Genomic DNA, 14673 nt, shown 5'->3' with positions numbered 1-14673 from the left:
CGTAGGGGCCGGCTGTGTTTGCAAGTGTGGGAGGCACCTGGGCCTCCGCGCACGCCCCACGCAGCAGTTCAGGACTTTCCTAAAGGCAGCAGGGGCAGCTGGGGGAGCGGCAGGCAGGGAGACTGCGCCCGCTGTGAACTGCAGGCCTGGGGCTGCTCCTCGTCCCCGGTCCCCAGGCTGCGCTACACCCTGAAGAAGGGGCTGGATTTTCCTTGGACGGGACTGCAGGTTGACAATGGACACCATGAGCTGGCACCTACATACAGCCTGACGCTTTTTAAAGGCAGAAAGTTGTGTTCCCCTCGAACCCAGCTGCAGCTCCTTCCCGGATGCAGTCAGTGGGCAGGACGGGCGCCGTCACTCTGCCGGTGAGCTTCGCCCTTTCCCATCTCACGGCACAGGTGCACTAGTCACTACGATCCTGCGGCACCCCCCAACCCATTGTGTATTTTTGGCTAATCTGACAAAAATAGATATAATTTTGATTAATTCACACCAGACGGCTATGGTTCTCTTGGCTGTTGTCATTTTTTTATTTGACAATCTAAGGGAAAAGAGGTCAGGACCCCTGACTAAATAGTCAGGTACTGCATGTTTTAAAAATTCTTGCGGCATACTGGCTAAAATCACTGCTCCAGCCTGTTTACGGAGAGGAAACCACCAGGAAACTGGAGGGCTCTGAGGCCGCAGTGAGCGGGACCCACTCCGAACCATTTGTAGCGACTGAGTGACCAAACACTTCACTGAGCAACTACTGGGCACCCACAGCTGCTTCTGGCGAGGGGGTGCACCGGAGAGAACCAGACGGCAAACACTCCTGCCCAACGACAGCTTACCCGTGAAGGCGGGGAGCAAGCCCATAAACGACATAAGTAACATTACAGACACCAACAGAACATATAAACAATGTAAGCACAAATGAAATTAAAATAAACAGCATTAATAACGACTGTAAGTAAATGGCGCCGTGCTTCAGAAGGTGGTAAGTGCTGTGGAGAGGGACAAAGCAGCGCCAGGTCACCGGCAGCACGGGCGAGGGGCAGGCGTGCTGCGTCCAATCTGGGCAGTCAGGGAAGTTGTCAATGAGAAGGAGAGGACAGGTCCCTGAACCGAGGTCGCGGCAGTGGCGACAGGGAGAAAACAACAAACTCAAAAGGTGTTACAGAGGCAGGACCGGCCAGGTCTGGGAAGCACGTGGTGGGGGGAGGGGAGGGGAGGGCAGGGAGACACTGAAGACGACCACCAAGTGTCTGAGAGGGGGCCCAGGCCGAGTGCAGGCCAAGGGCAGGTCAGTGTGTCCACACTGGACGGGCCGAGGTCGAGGAGCCAATGAGGCAGCGAAGTGGACACGTCGGCGAGGCAACTGGATACCCAGTTCCCGGAGAGACTGGACCAGACACCCATCTGCAAGTTATCAGGACCCAGGCGAAAACTGAGACGTGTGTCCTGGGGAAGAAAAGAGGGTGGAAGGCAGCACTCTGAGGAAGACCAGAGGCTGCAAAGGGACCCAGCAGTAGCCAGACTCCAAGCGCAAACAGAGAGCCACAGGGTCCCGAGGCTCCCCTCACAGAGAGGTGTCTGGGTCACCACAGAGGAGGGGCCAGGGGAACAAGCCAGTTCATCGTGGAGATGTGGAGTGGTGGGCACACGCGCCAGGGGTCTGGGGGCGACAAGGGGAGGGAGACCCAGTGTCCAAGATCTTTCTGTAACATCTATTATTTTAATGACAAAAAAATAAAAAGAGCAGTAAGCCTCTGTCTGTTTCCAGGAAGAAAGAGGGTGGCCCTTGGGGCACATGGGGCCAAGGTAAGCTGTCTGTGGTTTGCTTGTTTATTTTAGATGGGACAGATAATGACTTGGACCTAGATAAATGATTTTAAGAAGGAACCAATGGGGCGGGGGGAGGCTAAAGATACTGGAAGTGGGTGCCTCAAGAGAGACGACCAAAACCACTGCCTCTACGGGCATTTATGGAGAGTGTGCGCACCCAGACTCTGCATGTGTTGCCTCATTGAGTTCTCCCCACAGCCCTGTCAGGCAGGCGCTGGCATCAACGCATTCGCTTTGCACACAAGAAAACTGAGTTTGGAGGGGTCAAGCTGTGTGCCCCGGGTGTGGGGCCAGGATTCAACTCCAGGTGTGAGCGTGGTTCCCATGCACTGCCCTTTCTTGCCCCCAATGTCATGCAAGAGGAAGAAAGCACCCTCTTACCTTCTATAGGAGGAGGGGCAGGGGTCAGAGGGCAGTGACAGAAAGATGACTTTGATGGGTCTCCCAGTTCATCTACGAACTAGGAAGCAAGATGCCGCACATTGGAGGCTGAAAAAAGTGGAGGAGGTAGGGAGGGCTTCAGAAGCAAGAACGAGGTCTGAAGCCGCGGTTGGGGAGGACGGAAGCCTGACCAGAACACCTGGAGGGACAGGCAGAGGGCCCAAGAGGCCTGGGCACACAGACAGTCACCGACAGTCTGTCCCAGGTGGGGGCCTGAGCCGGCCAGTGTTGGAAAAAGCAGACAAACGGCAGGTCCAGTGGCAGCAGCGATGGGCCAGAATCCGGGCCCAGGCCAGATGAGGCTGACAGGACAGGGTGGAAGGGGGAACCCGGCCCAGGGTGACAGCAAGAAGGCTGTGACCGGGGTTTGAGGTTCAAGGCCCAAATTCAAGATTTCAGAGGCGGGAAGGCCCTGGGTTCGGACAGGCCCCAGGAATTAAAGAACGTCCACCTGAAGGGCGGGGGGGATTAGAGGGGTCTGAATGTGAGTCAGGGGCCCGAGAGGAGATGTTCTGGGGCGATGACGGGACTCGTGGGGAAGCACTTTGTGCGCCACACCACAGTGTGCAGAGTGGAGGAGAGCGGCTGCACCGCGTGGGTGACAGGACGATGGCGCCAACACCTGGGGAGCGTTCGCTGCAGGCAGGCGCTGTGCTAAGAGTTTTGAGGAGGTAGCCCGCACAGCCACCCTGGGACATCGCCGCCCTCTTTCCCCCTTTTTACAGCTGGGGAAACGGGCACAGCCAGGGGAGGAGACCTAAGTGGGAACTGGGACCCGTCCAAGCCATCCGGCTCAGGGACCATGCTTGAACGGTTCAACCTCCTGCCTCTCGGAGTCTCAGGTGCATGGGTGACAGGAAAGGGAAAGTGGATGGCAGGAGCCTCAAAGGGGAAGGACAGGTTCTCAGGAGGATGGTGGAGTAACGGAGAGAAGGAAGCAGTCCCACCCCCACCCTGTCGTGGACCAAAAGGCTCCTGAGTTGATGGGAACCCCTTTCCTTGGATTTTTATCAGACGGGGAGACAGAAGGACCGCTCAGCGCAGTGGGTAAGGGAGCGAGTTACCAAGAACTCCCACAGGTGCAGTGGGAAACAAGGGAAGGAGGAAGCGTTGGAAAGCTGGGCCAGGACAGAGAAAGCAGGAAGAAAATTAGTATCTGCACTTCACAGATAAGGAAATTAAAACTCAGAAAAGCTGTGTGTCCTACCCAACCAGGAGGTCAAAGACTGGGTTCTGAATCTCCCCAAGGTAGTTCTCTGAGGGTGAGAAAGCCCAGTCCGGAAGGCACTAGAGGGAAGGATTACAGTTAAACAAGACAAGGTGATAGGCACATCCCTCCTATGAAAAATGCGTGACCATTCAAGGTGGGGAAGGGGAGGGGAGGGGAGGGGAGGAGAGGGGAGGGGAGGGGAGGGGAGGGGAGGGGAGGGGAGGGAAAGGGGGAGGAACAGGGAAGAGGGAGAGGGAAGGGGGAGGGGGAAGGCTGGCTCTGGGTGAGGCAGAGCTCCTCCGCCTCCCAGAGCACTCCAGCAAATATGCCTGTGGCCAGCACCCATGGGACCAGATTTCAATTTGTGGAAGATGAAAAACAAACACAAAGAAAATTCTTTGAGAGGGAAAGGTTGGGTATTAGGGGAGACAGGAAAAGACACAGAAAGTTCTAGGGTTTAGAGTTCAAAAGACTTTTCAAAGGCTTCATTCAATACAAGCAAGCCAGTTCATCCAGAGGGCTAGGGAAAGGCAACCTCCTGAATGTGGAAGGGGGTCAAGACCCAAGCCTGCCCTAACAAGGAAGTGGGACACAGCCCTCATGAAGGAGATAGCCACAGGGAGCAAAGCTGTGCCCAGATGGGACCCAGGGAAGGGAGTGCTGGACAGAGCGCCACTGTCCCTTCCACACAGCAACCCCCAACACCCACCTGCACACCCCTGCGCGGTCGCCGTCACCTAAAGCCCCATTAAGCTCCACGTGACTCTCTCTACGGAGGAGCTGATGTCACCCGAGGCCACGTTCACCACCCACTATATAATGCTAGGGGCGTCGTCCCTCCAAGCCCTCTGCCCAGCCTATCCCTCCCCCACTTCCAGGCAGAAGAGTGGCCTCATGGGGCCAAGTGCTGACCCTGGGGCTGGGTGAGATCCCCACTCCTTCAGCCATGCAGGCCTTAGGTGCCACTCTGGGTGCCAGCACACAGCCTGGGACTTTAGGACACAAATACCAAGACTGACACTCAACAGTGCTCCTTTTCTGACTCCACAACCCCCACAAACCCACCTTTTAGAAAAGCACCTCCCCGTGAAGAACAGAAAAGGAGAGGAGGAATCTGAAAGAGACAAGACAGGGGAGGAGAGACAGCAAAATCACTATAATTTTACCGGAATAACTAAAGCATTGTGGGATCTCACACCCTTTTGAAGTTCAATGGGATCCGCCACACTGTACTTTGTTTCAAAAGCAATGAAATGGGTGGGACAGGACTCCAGCAGCTGCCTTCCCCTCGCTGAGCAACGTCCCCCTAGTCAACCTGCACAGCTCCGGCCACGGGGAGCAGGCTCAGAAGCTGAAGAATGCTGGGTTGTCCTGACACCTGCCTGGCACAGTGCTGCTCAGAGTTCAGCAGGGCTGGCTGCAACCTTCCCTGCTCTGGGGCCAACCCAAGGCTTCCAAAAGGCTCGGCACCTCGAGGAGAGAACGCTGTCACCCATCCACTGTACCCTGGCTGGGAAGGAGGGCTCTTCCTAGCAGAGTTCAGGGTAACCGTTTCCCTGACAAGCAAAGCAAGAGAAGGGCTGTGAAAGGGTCAGCGGATGTTCCCTCGCTTCAAATCTTTCCTGTTTCCTGTGGGCCCTGCTCTCACCACCGCGCAGGATTCAGCATGGCCTACATGGTGTGCCTAATCTGGCTGGAATTTCCTCCTCCACCCACCTGGCATTCTCCCCACAGTCTTGAGCACTCGGACCAGAGGTTCTCACATCCACCCCAAGTGCTGGTCTACCTGCCCCTTTGGAGCACCAGGAAGAAGCTCATGGAAAACCTGCTGCAAACCCCACATGGAAAGGAGCAAGGACTTGCCAACTGTTTGGCAGAAGCCCTAGGGAGCCCCCATGCTCTGTCCCTCGTCCCACTGCAGGGGCTCAGAACCAACAGGAGAAAACACACAGCCACGGGTCCCCAGAGCCTGGACCTTCACAGATCAGTGAACATTCACATCCCACCACCCTGAAACCAGGTGAGAGAGGGAGACACAGGAAAGGGCAGCACTGGCAGATGACAGCAGGAGCTCGAGATATTGCTGATCATCAGGTTCAGTACAGTTCACACTTTTTTGACCATGACTCCAGCCAAGAGAGCACTTTCCACAGCCACGCAGGGACAAACATACACACAAAACCCAAGCAGAACTTTTCGGAGCAACACTTCCCCTTACTGCGTGCCGGGCACTGCATCCTGCAATCTCACCAACCTGTCTCTTTTAAAAGGATCCTACTAATGGGTCACGACCCCCAGTCTGAAAAACACAGGCTCTTCAAGTGACATTGGGAGTGGGGTGGGACTTTATGGCAAAGTGCATTTACTATTATAATTTGAAGCATTAGCAAGGCTAGCTTCTTGCACTCATGACCATAAAACCAAGCAGCTTGCTTACGATCTGTGGTCCCCCCTACCTAGGATAGAAAAATCGGAAAAAGAAGGCCCACCTAACACTCCTATTTAACACACAACATCAAAGTGAAAAATGTGTGCTTTAGAACAATTAAAGAAAACATTTTCTTCCAAGACACATTTTACATTGATGTGGCTTCAGTTGACAAAATTATTTAAAATTTCAAATAACAAAAGAGGACAATGGGTGTTCTGTGCTCATAGAAAGGGGGGCAGGTTAAAAAGGGGGAGAAATAGTGAAATGGTACAGCCCCATTTTATTTACGAGTGGCGAAACTGAGGGACAGAACAGTGCCTAAGACATGAAGCAAGTTAGGGGCAGGGCTTGAAACCCAAACCAGGGCTCCTGAGTCAATTACTCACAGTCTCCATCAACCAAAACATTTAAAAACACAGTCAAGGTCTCTCCCAATGAAGCTCTGCCCCAGCTGAAGCATGGATGAGTCCCTGATGCCTCGGGCTGGGCACAGACAAGCATGCTGATCTTGGCAGACCTGGGCACTCTGCTGCAGCCCTGCCGGGGTCCTGTAAGGGTGGGTCTCAAAGGCTCAACTCTCTGTGCCTTTCGTCTCAGCTGAAAAAATGCAAAAGAATAAGCCTTCCTACCCCTTCTGAAAATGTAGCAAAAAAGGAGAGGTGCTTTAAAACCAAGCCTGCATGCTTAAAAACAGAAGCAGCACTGTGGGTCATTATTCAGAGTCAGAGTTAGAATCCCGGAACCCAGAAGACCTTATGCATCAGCTGACCCAAGGCTTCATTTGCCAGTCAAGCCCCATAAGGTGACAGCCAGACCAGCTCCTTCTGCCACATACTGTGTTAACCTGTCCACTGGAGAAAACAGCCACAGAAAGTAACACTAGGTACACAGTGACATCTGGGTCAAAATACACCAGCATCTGAGGGCCGGAGGAGGGCCAGCGAGGCAACTGAACACAGATCACACAATTCAAATATGTGAGAGGCATTCCTCCTTAGAGTGTCCAAGGGAGTTCAAAAGGCATGACTAATTTTTACTAGTCCTCAAGAGAAGCTCAAATGATGCTCCAAACCAAACTTGGAGCACAGAGGGCAAGGGCCTGGGAAGGGGCACGACTCCCTAATGGAACACTCACCACCCCCACCCAGTGGGTCCACTGCCTGCTCAGATGACACTTCCCTGCTCCTGACTTTCCCTGGACTCTGTCCAAGGCACTTGAGACAGCAGCTTCAAATATGGGGAATTTCACTACACAGGAGGGATTCTTTCCTATAAAAATGCAACCTGGTATCTGTCCAGAGCGTTTCCTGGAGGAGCCATGAAACACTAAGAGACAAGATCTGCCCCGTCCCCTCCTAACCCTAGTAGGCGAGGACCATTCCTTTAATTCCCCACGGGGACAATAAGGGTCAGAAGGGGTGAGGCTCAAAGCCAGCAGCATGCCTTCCCTCACTGGGCAGGTGCCTCTCCAGCCACGGACTGCCAGCTCTGAGAGCTGCCAGGGCAGGGAAACCCTCTGAGTTGAGCATTCTGGCCTTCAAGCAGTTCATGTGGGGCCAGCTTCAGTCATTCAAGACAGCTAGTGGGGGGTGGCTTTGTAGGCCCTGCCTTTCACCAAAACAGCCACCTAGAGAGGCCCCCATCTTCCAAAGCACAGTGGGGCTGGAGTCAGAGGAGACAGCTGGAGCATGAGCCTGGGAAGGTTAATCGGCACACCTCTCTGTGCCTCGGTTTCTTCACCTGTTCATTGCCAGGGTTGCTGTAAGAATTGGATGAGTTATGCCCACAAAAATGCATTGTGTCAATAGTAGTAGTACTTCCCTACACTAACTAGTCTATACTTTGGGCACTCTGTATCCTGTACAGGCTGAGAGAGCAGCTGTCTGTCAAACAGACAGTATCTACCTGGCTAAAGCTGCCTCCTTGCAGAGACGCTTAATTAAAAAAAAAAAAAATACTCTACCTGGGGAAGCAGTTGGAGAATTGAGTGTCTATTACACAACCCAGTCAGAGCTGTACAGCAGCGCACACACTCCTTGCCCGCCCATTTCCCTGCTCCAAAAAGAGAAGGCAAATGTTGCAGGTCTCACTACCTCTCTGCTGTCTGGCTGCCCAAACTCCAGGGGAAGGGGTGCAGAGCCCTAAGGAAAGGTGATCACACAGGGTGCCGCCGAACAGGCACCCTCAAAAGAGCTGCCAAGACCCTAGAGAACCTCTGTCACTCCAGCGACCACCAAAATACCCAGGGAGCAGAAGCTACACGCCAGGGCCGGAGGGCACGCGGCCCGCTGAGGGCCACGTTTCTAAGCTGGAGCGTGGTTAGCGCTTCCCGGCGGCCAGCTCCCTCAGAGACCGCGCACGTGCGGGCAGCCCGCGCCACCCATCACCGGCGGCGGACTCCTCTCGCTGTGCCTCGGAAACCGGGCGCACCAGCAGGAGCCGTGCTGAGCCAGGACGCCAAAACCCTCGGATCGCGTGGGCTGGCGTGGTAAGACTGTGCAAAGCTGCACCGATCGCCTCCCTCGGGAATCACGCACGCACGCGCGCTCTCCTCTCTGCTCGCTCCGTCGCTAAAGTCTCCTCGCGCCTCACCTTCACTGAGTCTACCGGGTACATGACCGTGTGCTCCAGGATCCCGGCCATCGCTCCGGCTGTCATGTGGGTGGATAAGGAGGCGCTGGTCGGCAGGTTCTCATAGTCCTCCGACCCCGCGTCCTTGCTGCCGCCGCCGCCATCTCGGCTGTCCCCATCCATCCTGCGCCCCACAGCCTGGCTCCCCACGCCGCCACAGCGCAGCTCCATTCGCCAGCTCTGCGGGCCGCGGGAGGCTGCAGGAGGTGGGCAGGGAGGGGGAGGGGGCAAAAAACTTCACTTCTTAAAGTGGGAACCACCTCCTGGGTGCTGCGGCGCTTGACGCCATGGCGGGCTGGGGTGGAGCGGAGGGGCCTGAGACACCAATCACTGGAAAAGAAGGGGCTGGCCGCGACCGCGCCATTGGCGTGAGAGCCGGTGGGGACCCGCCTCCCTGTGTGACGTCACTGTCCAGTGCAAATTTCCAAGCAACCGGACGGGGGCGAGAAGAGACGTTGGGGTGTCCCGGGAAGTTGTAACACCTCTTGGGTGGTGCTGCCTCTCTAGGAGCAGGCTAGGGGCGGTTCCTGGAGAGGGTCAGCCGGGCCACAGAGGGAGTATGCATAGGGCTGGAGGAAGAGGGGGAACAGCAGCTCGGGGGAAATAGGTCCCCAGAGCCCAGGGTTTTGCAAACAGCATTGCTCAGCAAGCGCTGGCATTCCTAGGGCCTGGGGGTGGGGAAGGAGTTACTGCAAATGTCACCATGGAGCAGTTATGGTGGCGGGATGGAAGTGGAGGAAGAAGTAGGGTCGCACGTGGGAGGGGAGTCCTAGAAGTGAGGACAAGCTGCGCCATAGCCATAGCCATAACCGTAGCCGTAGCCATAGCCATAGCCATAGCCATAGCCATAGCCATAGCCATAGCCGTGCAGCGCTGGGACATAAACTCAGGGTCCTGTGATAGGCTACTTGACAGGGGGGAATACCAATTTATTTGAATGTTTATTCTCTCACTTCAAACAGCAGAGAGCTAAATTTGTTCTTTCCCTTGTTCTCTCTCACAAAGAGGCTAAATTCACCCTGTCCTGGACTGACCAGGACAGTAAGTTGTAACCAAGATGGAGGCCTTCTGGGCAGGCACCTCCAGACCATTTTCCTCCTAGATGATGTGCCTGGAAAGTCTTCAGAGGTCTGATCCCCTGGTTAGAGCTGCAAAGCGGTGGAGAATAACACGTTGCAGCCTTGCATCTATCTGCCTGTCTTCTAAGACTCTAGGCTTCTAGTTCTTAAACTCATCCCAAGCTGGCTTCTTTATTTTAACCCAAATAGTACTGTGTTGCTCCATCTGGGGAAAGGGGAAGGAACCAGAAAATAAGGGACTGATCTGCTTATGGAAGTTGCCATGAAAGCATGGCATTTGCAAGCCTAAACATACACACATGTTCTGGGGCTGAAGATTTGGCCCTAGCTGATTGACTTCTACGACACCAGACACCTTATCCAGAGAAAGTTTCTGGTCAGGAAAGCTGGGCCCCAAGATATGAAAGGGAGGAGACCCTGAAAATGCTGTGCCCATACTTTGTCCTCACCCTAGTCCCAAGGTTCACATTACAACTACCCTGACAGCACTTGGGAATTTGAGGTACAGTGATGTGAACAATAGAGGCTTCAAGGCCAAGGGCTCCCATTGCCCCATTTTTGGTAGCTGCCAATAGTGGCTCACAACATGAGTGTGAGGATGTGATAGACAGAAACAAGCTTTGTGTTTAGTGTTTGCTAGAGAAGAATGTCCTTGCTTTTGCCAAAAGTGCCCCTCTTTTTTAAATGGTAGCAGTATGGTTTGGTAAGGTGTACTTTAGTACAGGCGCTGGGGTCCGCCCATGGTGCTCTCTATGTACAAAGCCTGGCTGTTCTGCCAGTCCTTTTTGAGCAATGACACCAGCAAATTGACAGCTAAGTGGCTGTTGTACACAAGCTCATCATCTGTCATCTTCATGTAGCCAACAGCCACTGCCAGACACAGCAGCCTCTTCATGTGGAACTTGATTGTGGATTTCACTCCATCACTTTGCCCACTATGGTCCCACTGTGGGTCAGCTGGGAAGGGAACCTGCCAGCCTCATTCAGGCCTGAGCCCAGGATTCCTAGAAACAGCTTGATCAGAAACTCTGAAGCTGAAAAGGCATCGTACTTCCTGGCCAGCTTCTGGACCAGTTTCTTATTCTTGCTGAGATTCTTCAGCACCTTGATGTTCACATGGGAGATGCCCATTTGGGAGATATCCACAGCCTTGGCCTCGTCACAGTGCTGCTGGTCCCCCAGAATGCAGCCAAGGACTTGAGGTGGGGAGTGGACTTAAGCTGACGGTGCCTGGGAAGTGTTTGTCCTTCTGAGGGTCACAGCTCTTCAAGCTGATCTGGAGCTCCACCATCACCCCAAACCTGCAGCCACTTGCGCTGGTTCCTGTGCAGGACTTCTAGCACTGCCTTGTGCAGGGGGTGCAGGGTGTACAGGGTGCCATGGGAGACTCTGCTGCTCCTGGTTCCTCACACCACAGAAACCAGAAAAGAGCCCATAGGTGATTTTTAAGAAACATTGAGCCCTGGCTGGTGTGGCTCAGTGGATTGAGCACTGGCCTGAGAATCAGGGGGTTACTGGTTCAATTCCCAGTCAGGGCACATGTCTAGGTTGCGGGCCAGGTTCTGGGTGGGGGATTGCAAGAGGTGACCACACATTGATGTTTAAAAAAAAAATAAAGAAACATTGAGAAAAAGCCATTGATACTCATTTAAAAGTGGATACCTTTTAACCAGTACACACTAACCCATTATCCTGCTTCCAGAAATGTGACACAAAACTCTGAAAATTCATGAAGCTATTCTTCAAAGCAGTATTTATAGTCATAAATAATTGGAAGTGACCTATATGTTCAACTAGAGAGAAATGGCTAAGTAAATTATGACACATGTATTAGAGAAATATTATAGGGCCATTAAAAATTGTGGTTACATTTTGCAACATGGGGAATGGTGAGGATGCATGTCAGGTTAAAAAAAACAAGATTTTATAAAAGTTACATTTACAAAAATGTAAATATACTCATCAAAAGAGTGAAGTGGTTATGATAGTAATGTAGGATTACAAGTAACTATTTTTACTATTTTTTCATACTTAAAAAATACTTATTTTCATAATTAAAAAATGAAAATGAATCATTCTTTTTAGGATATAATCTTCCAATGGATGGGAAAACCTCTGAACTTTGCCACAGTGATATTAGTGGGGAGAAGTCACCTTGCAGGGGTTAAGCGGACTGTTAGCAAATAAGAACATGCCCATAATCTTTGGGGGCATAAGATTTTTTAAAATTATATAAATATTTAAATTTTTTAATAAATGTTAATCCAGAACTATTTAGAAAACCTTTGGAATATTTTTATAAGCACTATTTTCTCACCACATATGGTAGGTGTAGGGGTTTGGCACTCAGCATCCATCCTAAACTGCTCCTTGTACAGTAATGTCCAGAAAATTTTAAACTACATTTCTCAGACCCCTTTGCAGCTGGGAGTCTAGAGTGACTTCCATTGTGCCAACTAGATGGACTAGGGAGATCAGGGAGGTGGAAGGGAGGGAGAAGGGAGAGGCCACCTTCCTGTTGCTTTGATATTCTGCTGCCTAGCAATGTCCTAGACATGTCCTCGCATTAGGAGCAGTTGGTGTTGGCAGTGGCTTCCCTATTGCAACAGCACTGCAGGGTCTGGTCACCACGTTCTCGGCAAGGTGGCCATGGGGACGGCAGCGGTGATGGTAGCGACTTCCTGATCCCTGCGCCGTAGCTTCAGTAGATGGCTTCCTCACCTGGGTGGTGGAGGTTCCCTTGGGAGGGCAGGTGGACCTTGTGCATCTGAGAGTCATCCCCAGAGGCCCAGCAGAGGATCAGTTCCTCGTCCACACCGACGATCTTGTGCATAGTAGACGAAGCCTGCTTAGAGATGGGTGATGTCCCAGACACTGTAACCCCAGGCTTCCACCACACTGCCAACAAGGAGGGAACACAGCAGTGATCCTCTCCTATGTGCGGGGCCAGGAGACTCAGAAGGACTTGCTGGTTCCGCCAGAGTCTTACCTCAAGTCCCTGAACATTGGTGTTGTGAAGATGTCATTATGCTGTCCTAGCCTAACTGGGAGCCAAGTTCCACGTGGAAAGGGGAAGCTACCGAGGGTGTCAGGTAAAGAGCACTGGCCTCTGAGTCACGATCCATCAGGCCCTGCTGCTACCATTCACTAGCTATGTGCTTCTGGCTCATTTGGTAAGCATGCTTTCTTGTCCGTTGACCGTGGGCACTGATACTTAACACGTGGCAAATAAAATATAGAAAAAAAGTAGAATAAAATCTCATGGTGCAGTATATATCATTTGGAGGTATTGGGAGGAAAGGAGAAAGGAATTATGGATGCAGAGGGAAGAGGCCCAGGCTTTCCCCAACCCCACTTTTTTTTCTGAGTAATTGCTCTAGACCAGATACCTGCCCGGCCACACGGATATCTTCACACCCTGCCCAGAACTTAGCCAGTGCTATGTCTTCCACTGGGGCCCCAGCATTCCTCTGTGGGAGCAGTGTGGCATCCCTGAGCACCATGTGGTATGGCCCCAGGGTGGAGGGTGTGGCTCTCTGTCTTTGTTTTCCTCCGAAGACTCCATCCACAACCCAATGAATTTTAAATCTAGTTTCTGTGGGATGGGGGTGGGGGGTGCCTCAAGGGCCTCTGGACTTGCAGGTCCCCCCTCACATACAGTCCTGTCATCCCAGAATTCCTTGGTTTTCCAAGGACAGCACTGTTTTTCCTAAAAGCATATCTGTGTGTCTCCCATTGAGGAAAAAAAGAAAGATGAACAACAGCTAGCCCCACTCTGGAGTCCCAGGGCAAATACAGAACGGGTAGGAGGTAGCCATAGCTCACTTCACCAGGAGTTCTTTACAGAGGGTGCTGACCGGCCAGGGCCAGAGCTGGGGGCTGAGACCAGTGTTGGCCACTTTGGAATCCAATTGCCCAGTGCGACGTAGGCCACGTCCCACTGCTGCAAGTCGGTCCGTGGACTCCTGTGCCGTCCTCCTCAGCAGCTGCCCCCTGCGCTTTCACTGCCAAGAACCAATGACTTCAGCTGTCCCCTCATCACATCAGCAGCCACCCTGTCTCAGCCCTGCTCTTGTGTCCACTCTCATTCAAGAGTCTGCCCCTGTTGGGTGGCTCAAGGCCCTAGAGGTAGACAGAGGGGGTGGCAGAGGAGCGCTGGGGCCCCAGTGGAGGCAAAGCATTGGCTGAATTCTGGGCAGAATGTGACAAATCCATGTGTTCGTGCGGGTGGGCCTTGGGCCATCCTTAGCTTCCCACCCCAAGAGCTTACCTCTGTCAGCTTCTACTCTCCTCACCTTTCCCCACAAATAAACTCAGTTCTCTAATACAAAATCCCCCTTCCCTGCTGCATACCTTAAGCTATCCTACTTCTCTCCTGGTCCTGGAATCCCTGAAAGAACCCTCTCTTCCCCCTTGCCAGTCTGTCCTGACTCGCAGTGTGCTCGCTCATGGAAGCTCTGTCTGGCAGGTTCTCACTCCTGCTCTTTTTGAAAGAAGCTCTTGACAAGGTTACCCATGACATGAATGCTCAACCGGCCTGCTCCCCCAGTGGGACCCCATGACCCCTGCCTCCTCAGGAATTCCTCTCTCAGTCCTGCTCTTCCTGCCCTTCCCACGGGCCCCTCCACCTCCTCCTCCACCTCTCCTTCCTCTGCACATCCTGTCCTCAGAGCATCTCTCCTCACTTCTCCTTGGGCCTCCGTCTCACTCCCATGTCCCTGTTACCACCCCTGGTTCTGTTTTAAATATTGACCCTTCCTCTGCATCCTAGCCCCACACTTTCATGGGCCTCCCAGACAGCTCCACCCGACTGCTGCAGCTGAACCGAGAGCTCAGACAGTGTATCAGTGTCCCAAGGCTGCCGTGAAACAACAGACATGCTCTCTCGTGGTTCTTCAGACTAGACATCCAAGACTGAGATGTAGACAGGCCCATGCTCCCCCCAAAGGCTCTCGGGAGGATCCTCCCTTGCCTCTTTCTACCTTCTGGTGCCTCTGGGTGATCCTTGGCATCCTCGGCTTGCAGGTGCACTGCTCCAATCTTTGCTTCTG

At 53.1% G+C, this 14673-nt stretch overlaps 1 protein-coding gene and 1 pseudogene across 1 annotated transcript in view; both read right to left on the bottom strand.

The window, feature by feature from the left end:
- The window catches only part of SLC25A37 (solute carrier family 25 member 37), a 35568-nt gene extending 26736 nt beyond the window's left edge, over positions 1-8832 (bottom strand). The window contains exon 1 of the mRNA XM_045853401.1: positions 8505-8832. Within this exon, the coding sequence (XP_045709357.1) occupies positions 8505-8714 (210 nt within the window). The 5' untranslated portion in view covers positions 8715-8832. The remainder of the gene's footprint in view (positions 1-8504) is intronic.
- Positions 8833-10337: 1505 nt separating this feature from the next.
- LOC123828589 lies at positions 10338-12455 on the bottom strand (annotated as a pseudogene).
- Positions 12456-14673: the final 2218 nt, after the last annotated feature.

Source organism: Phyllostomus hastatus, unplaced genomic scaffold, assembly GCF_019186645.2.
Source record: "Phyllostomus hastatus isolate PE091 unplaced genomic scaffold, TTU_PhHast_1.1 phas_contig_98, whole genome shotgun sequence".
Classification (NCBI taxonomy): Eukaryota; Metazoa; Chordata; class Mammalia; order Chiroptera; family Phyllostomidae; genus Phyllostomus; species Phyllostomus hastatus.
The sequence above is the reverse complement of the archived record's forward strand: the minus strand, read 5'-3'. Positions and strand labels throughout refer to the sequence as shown.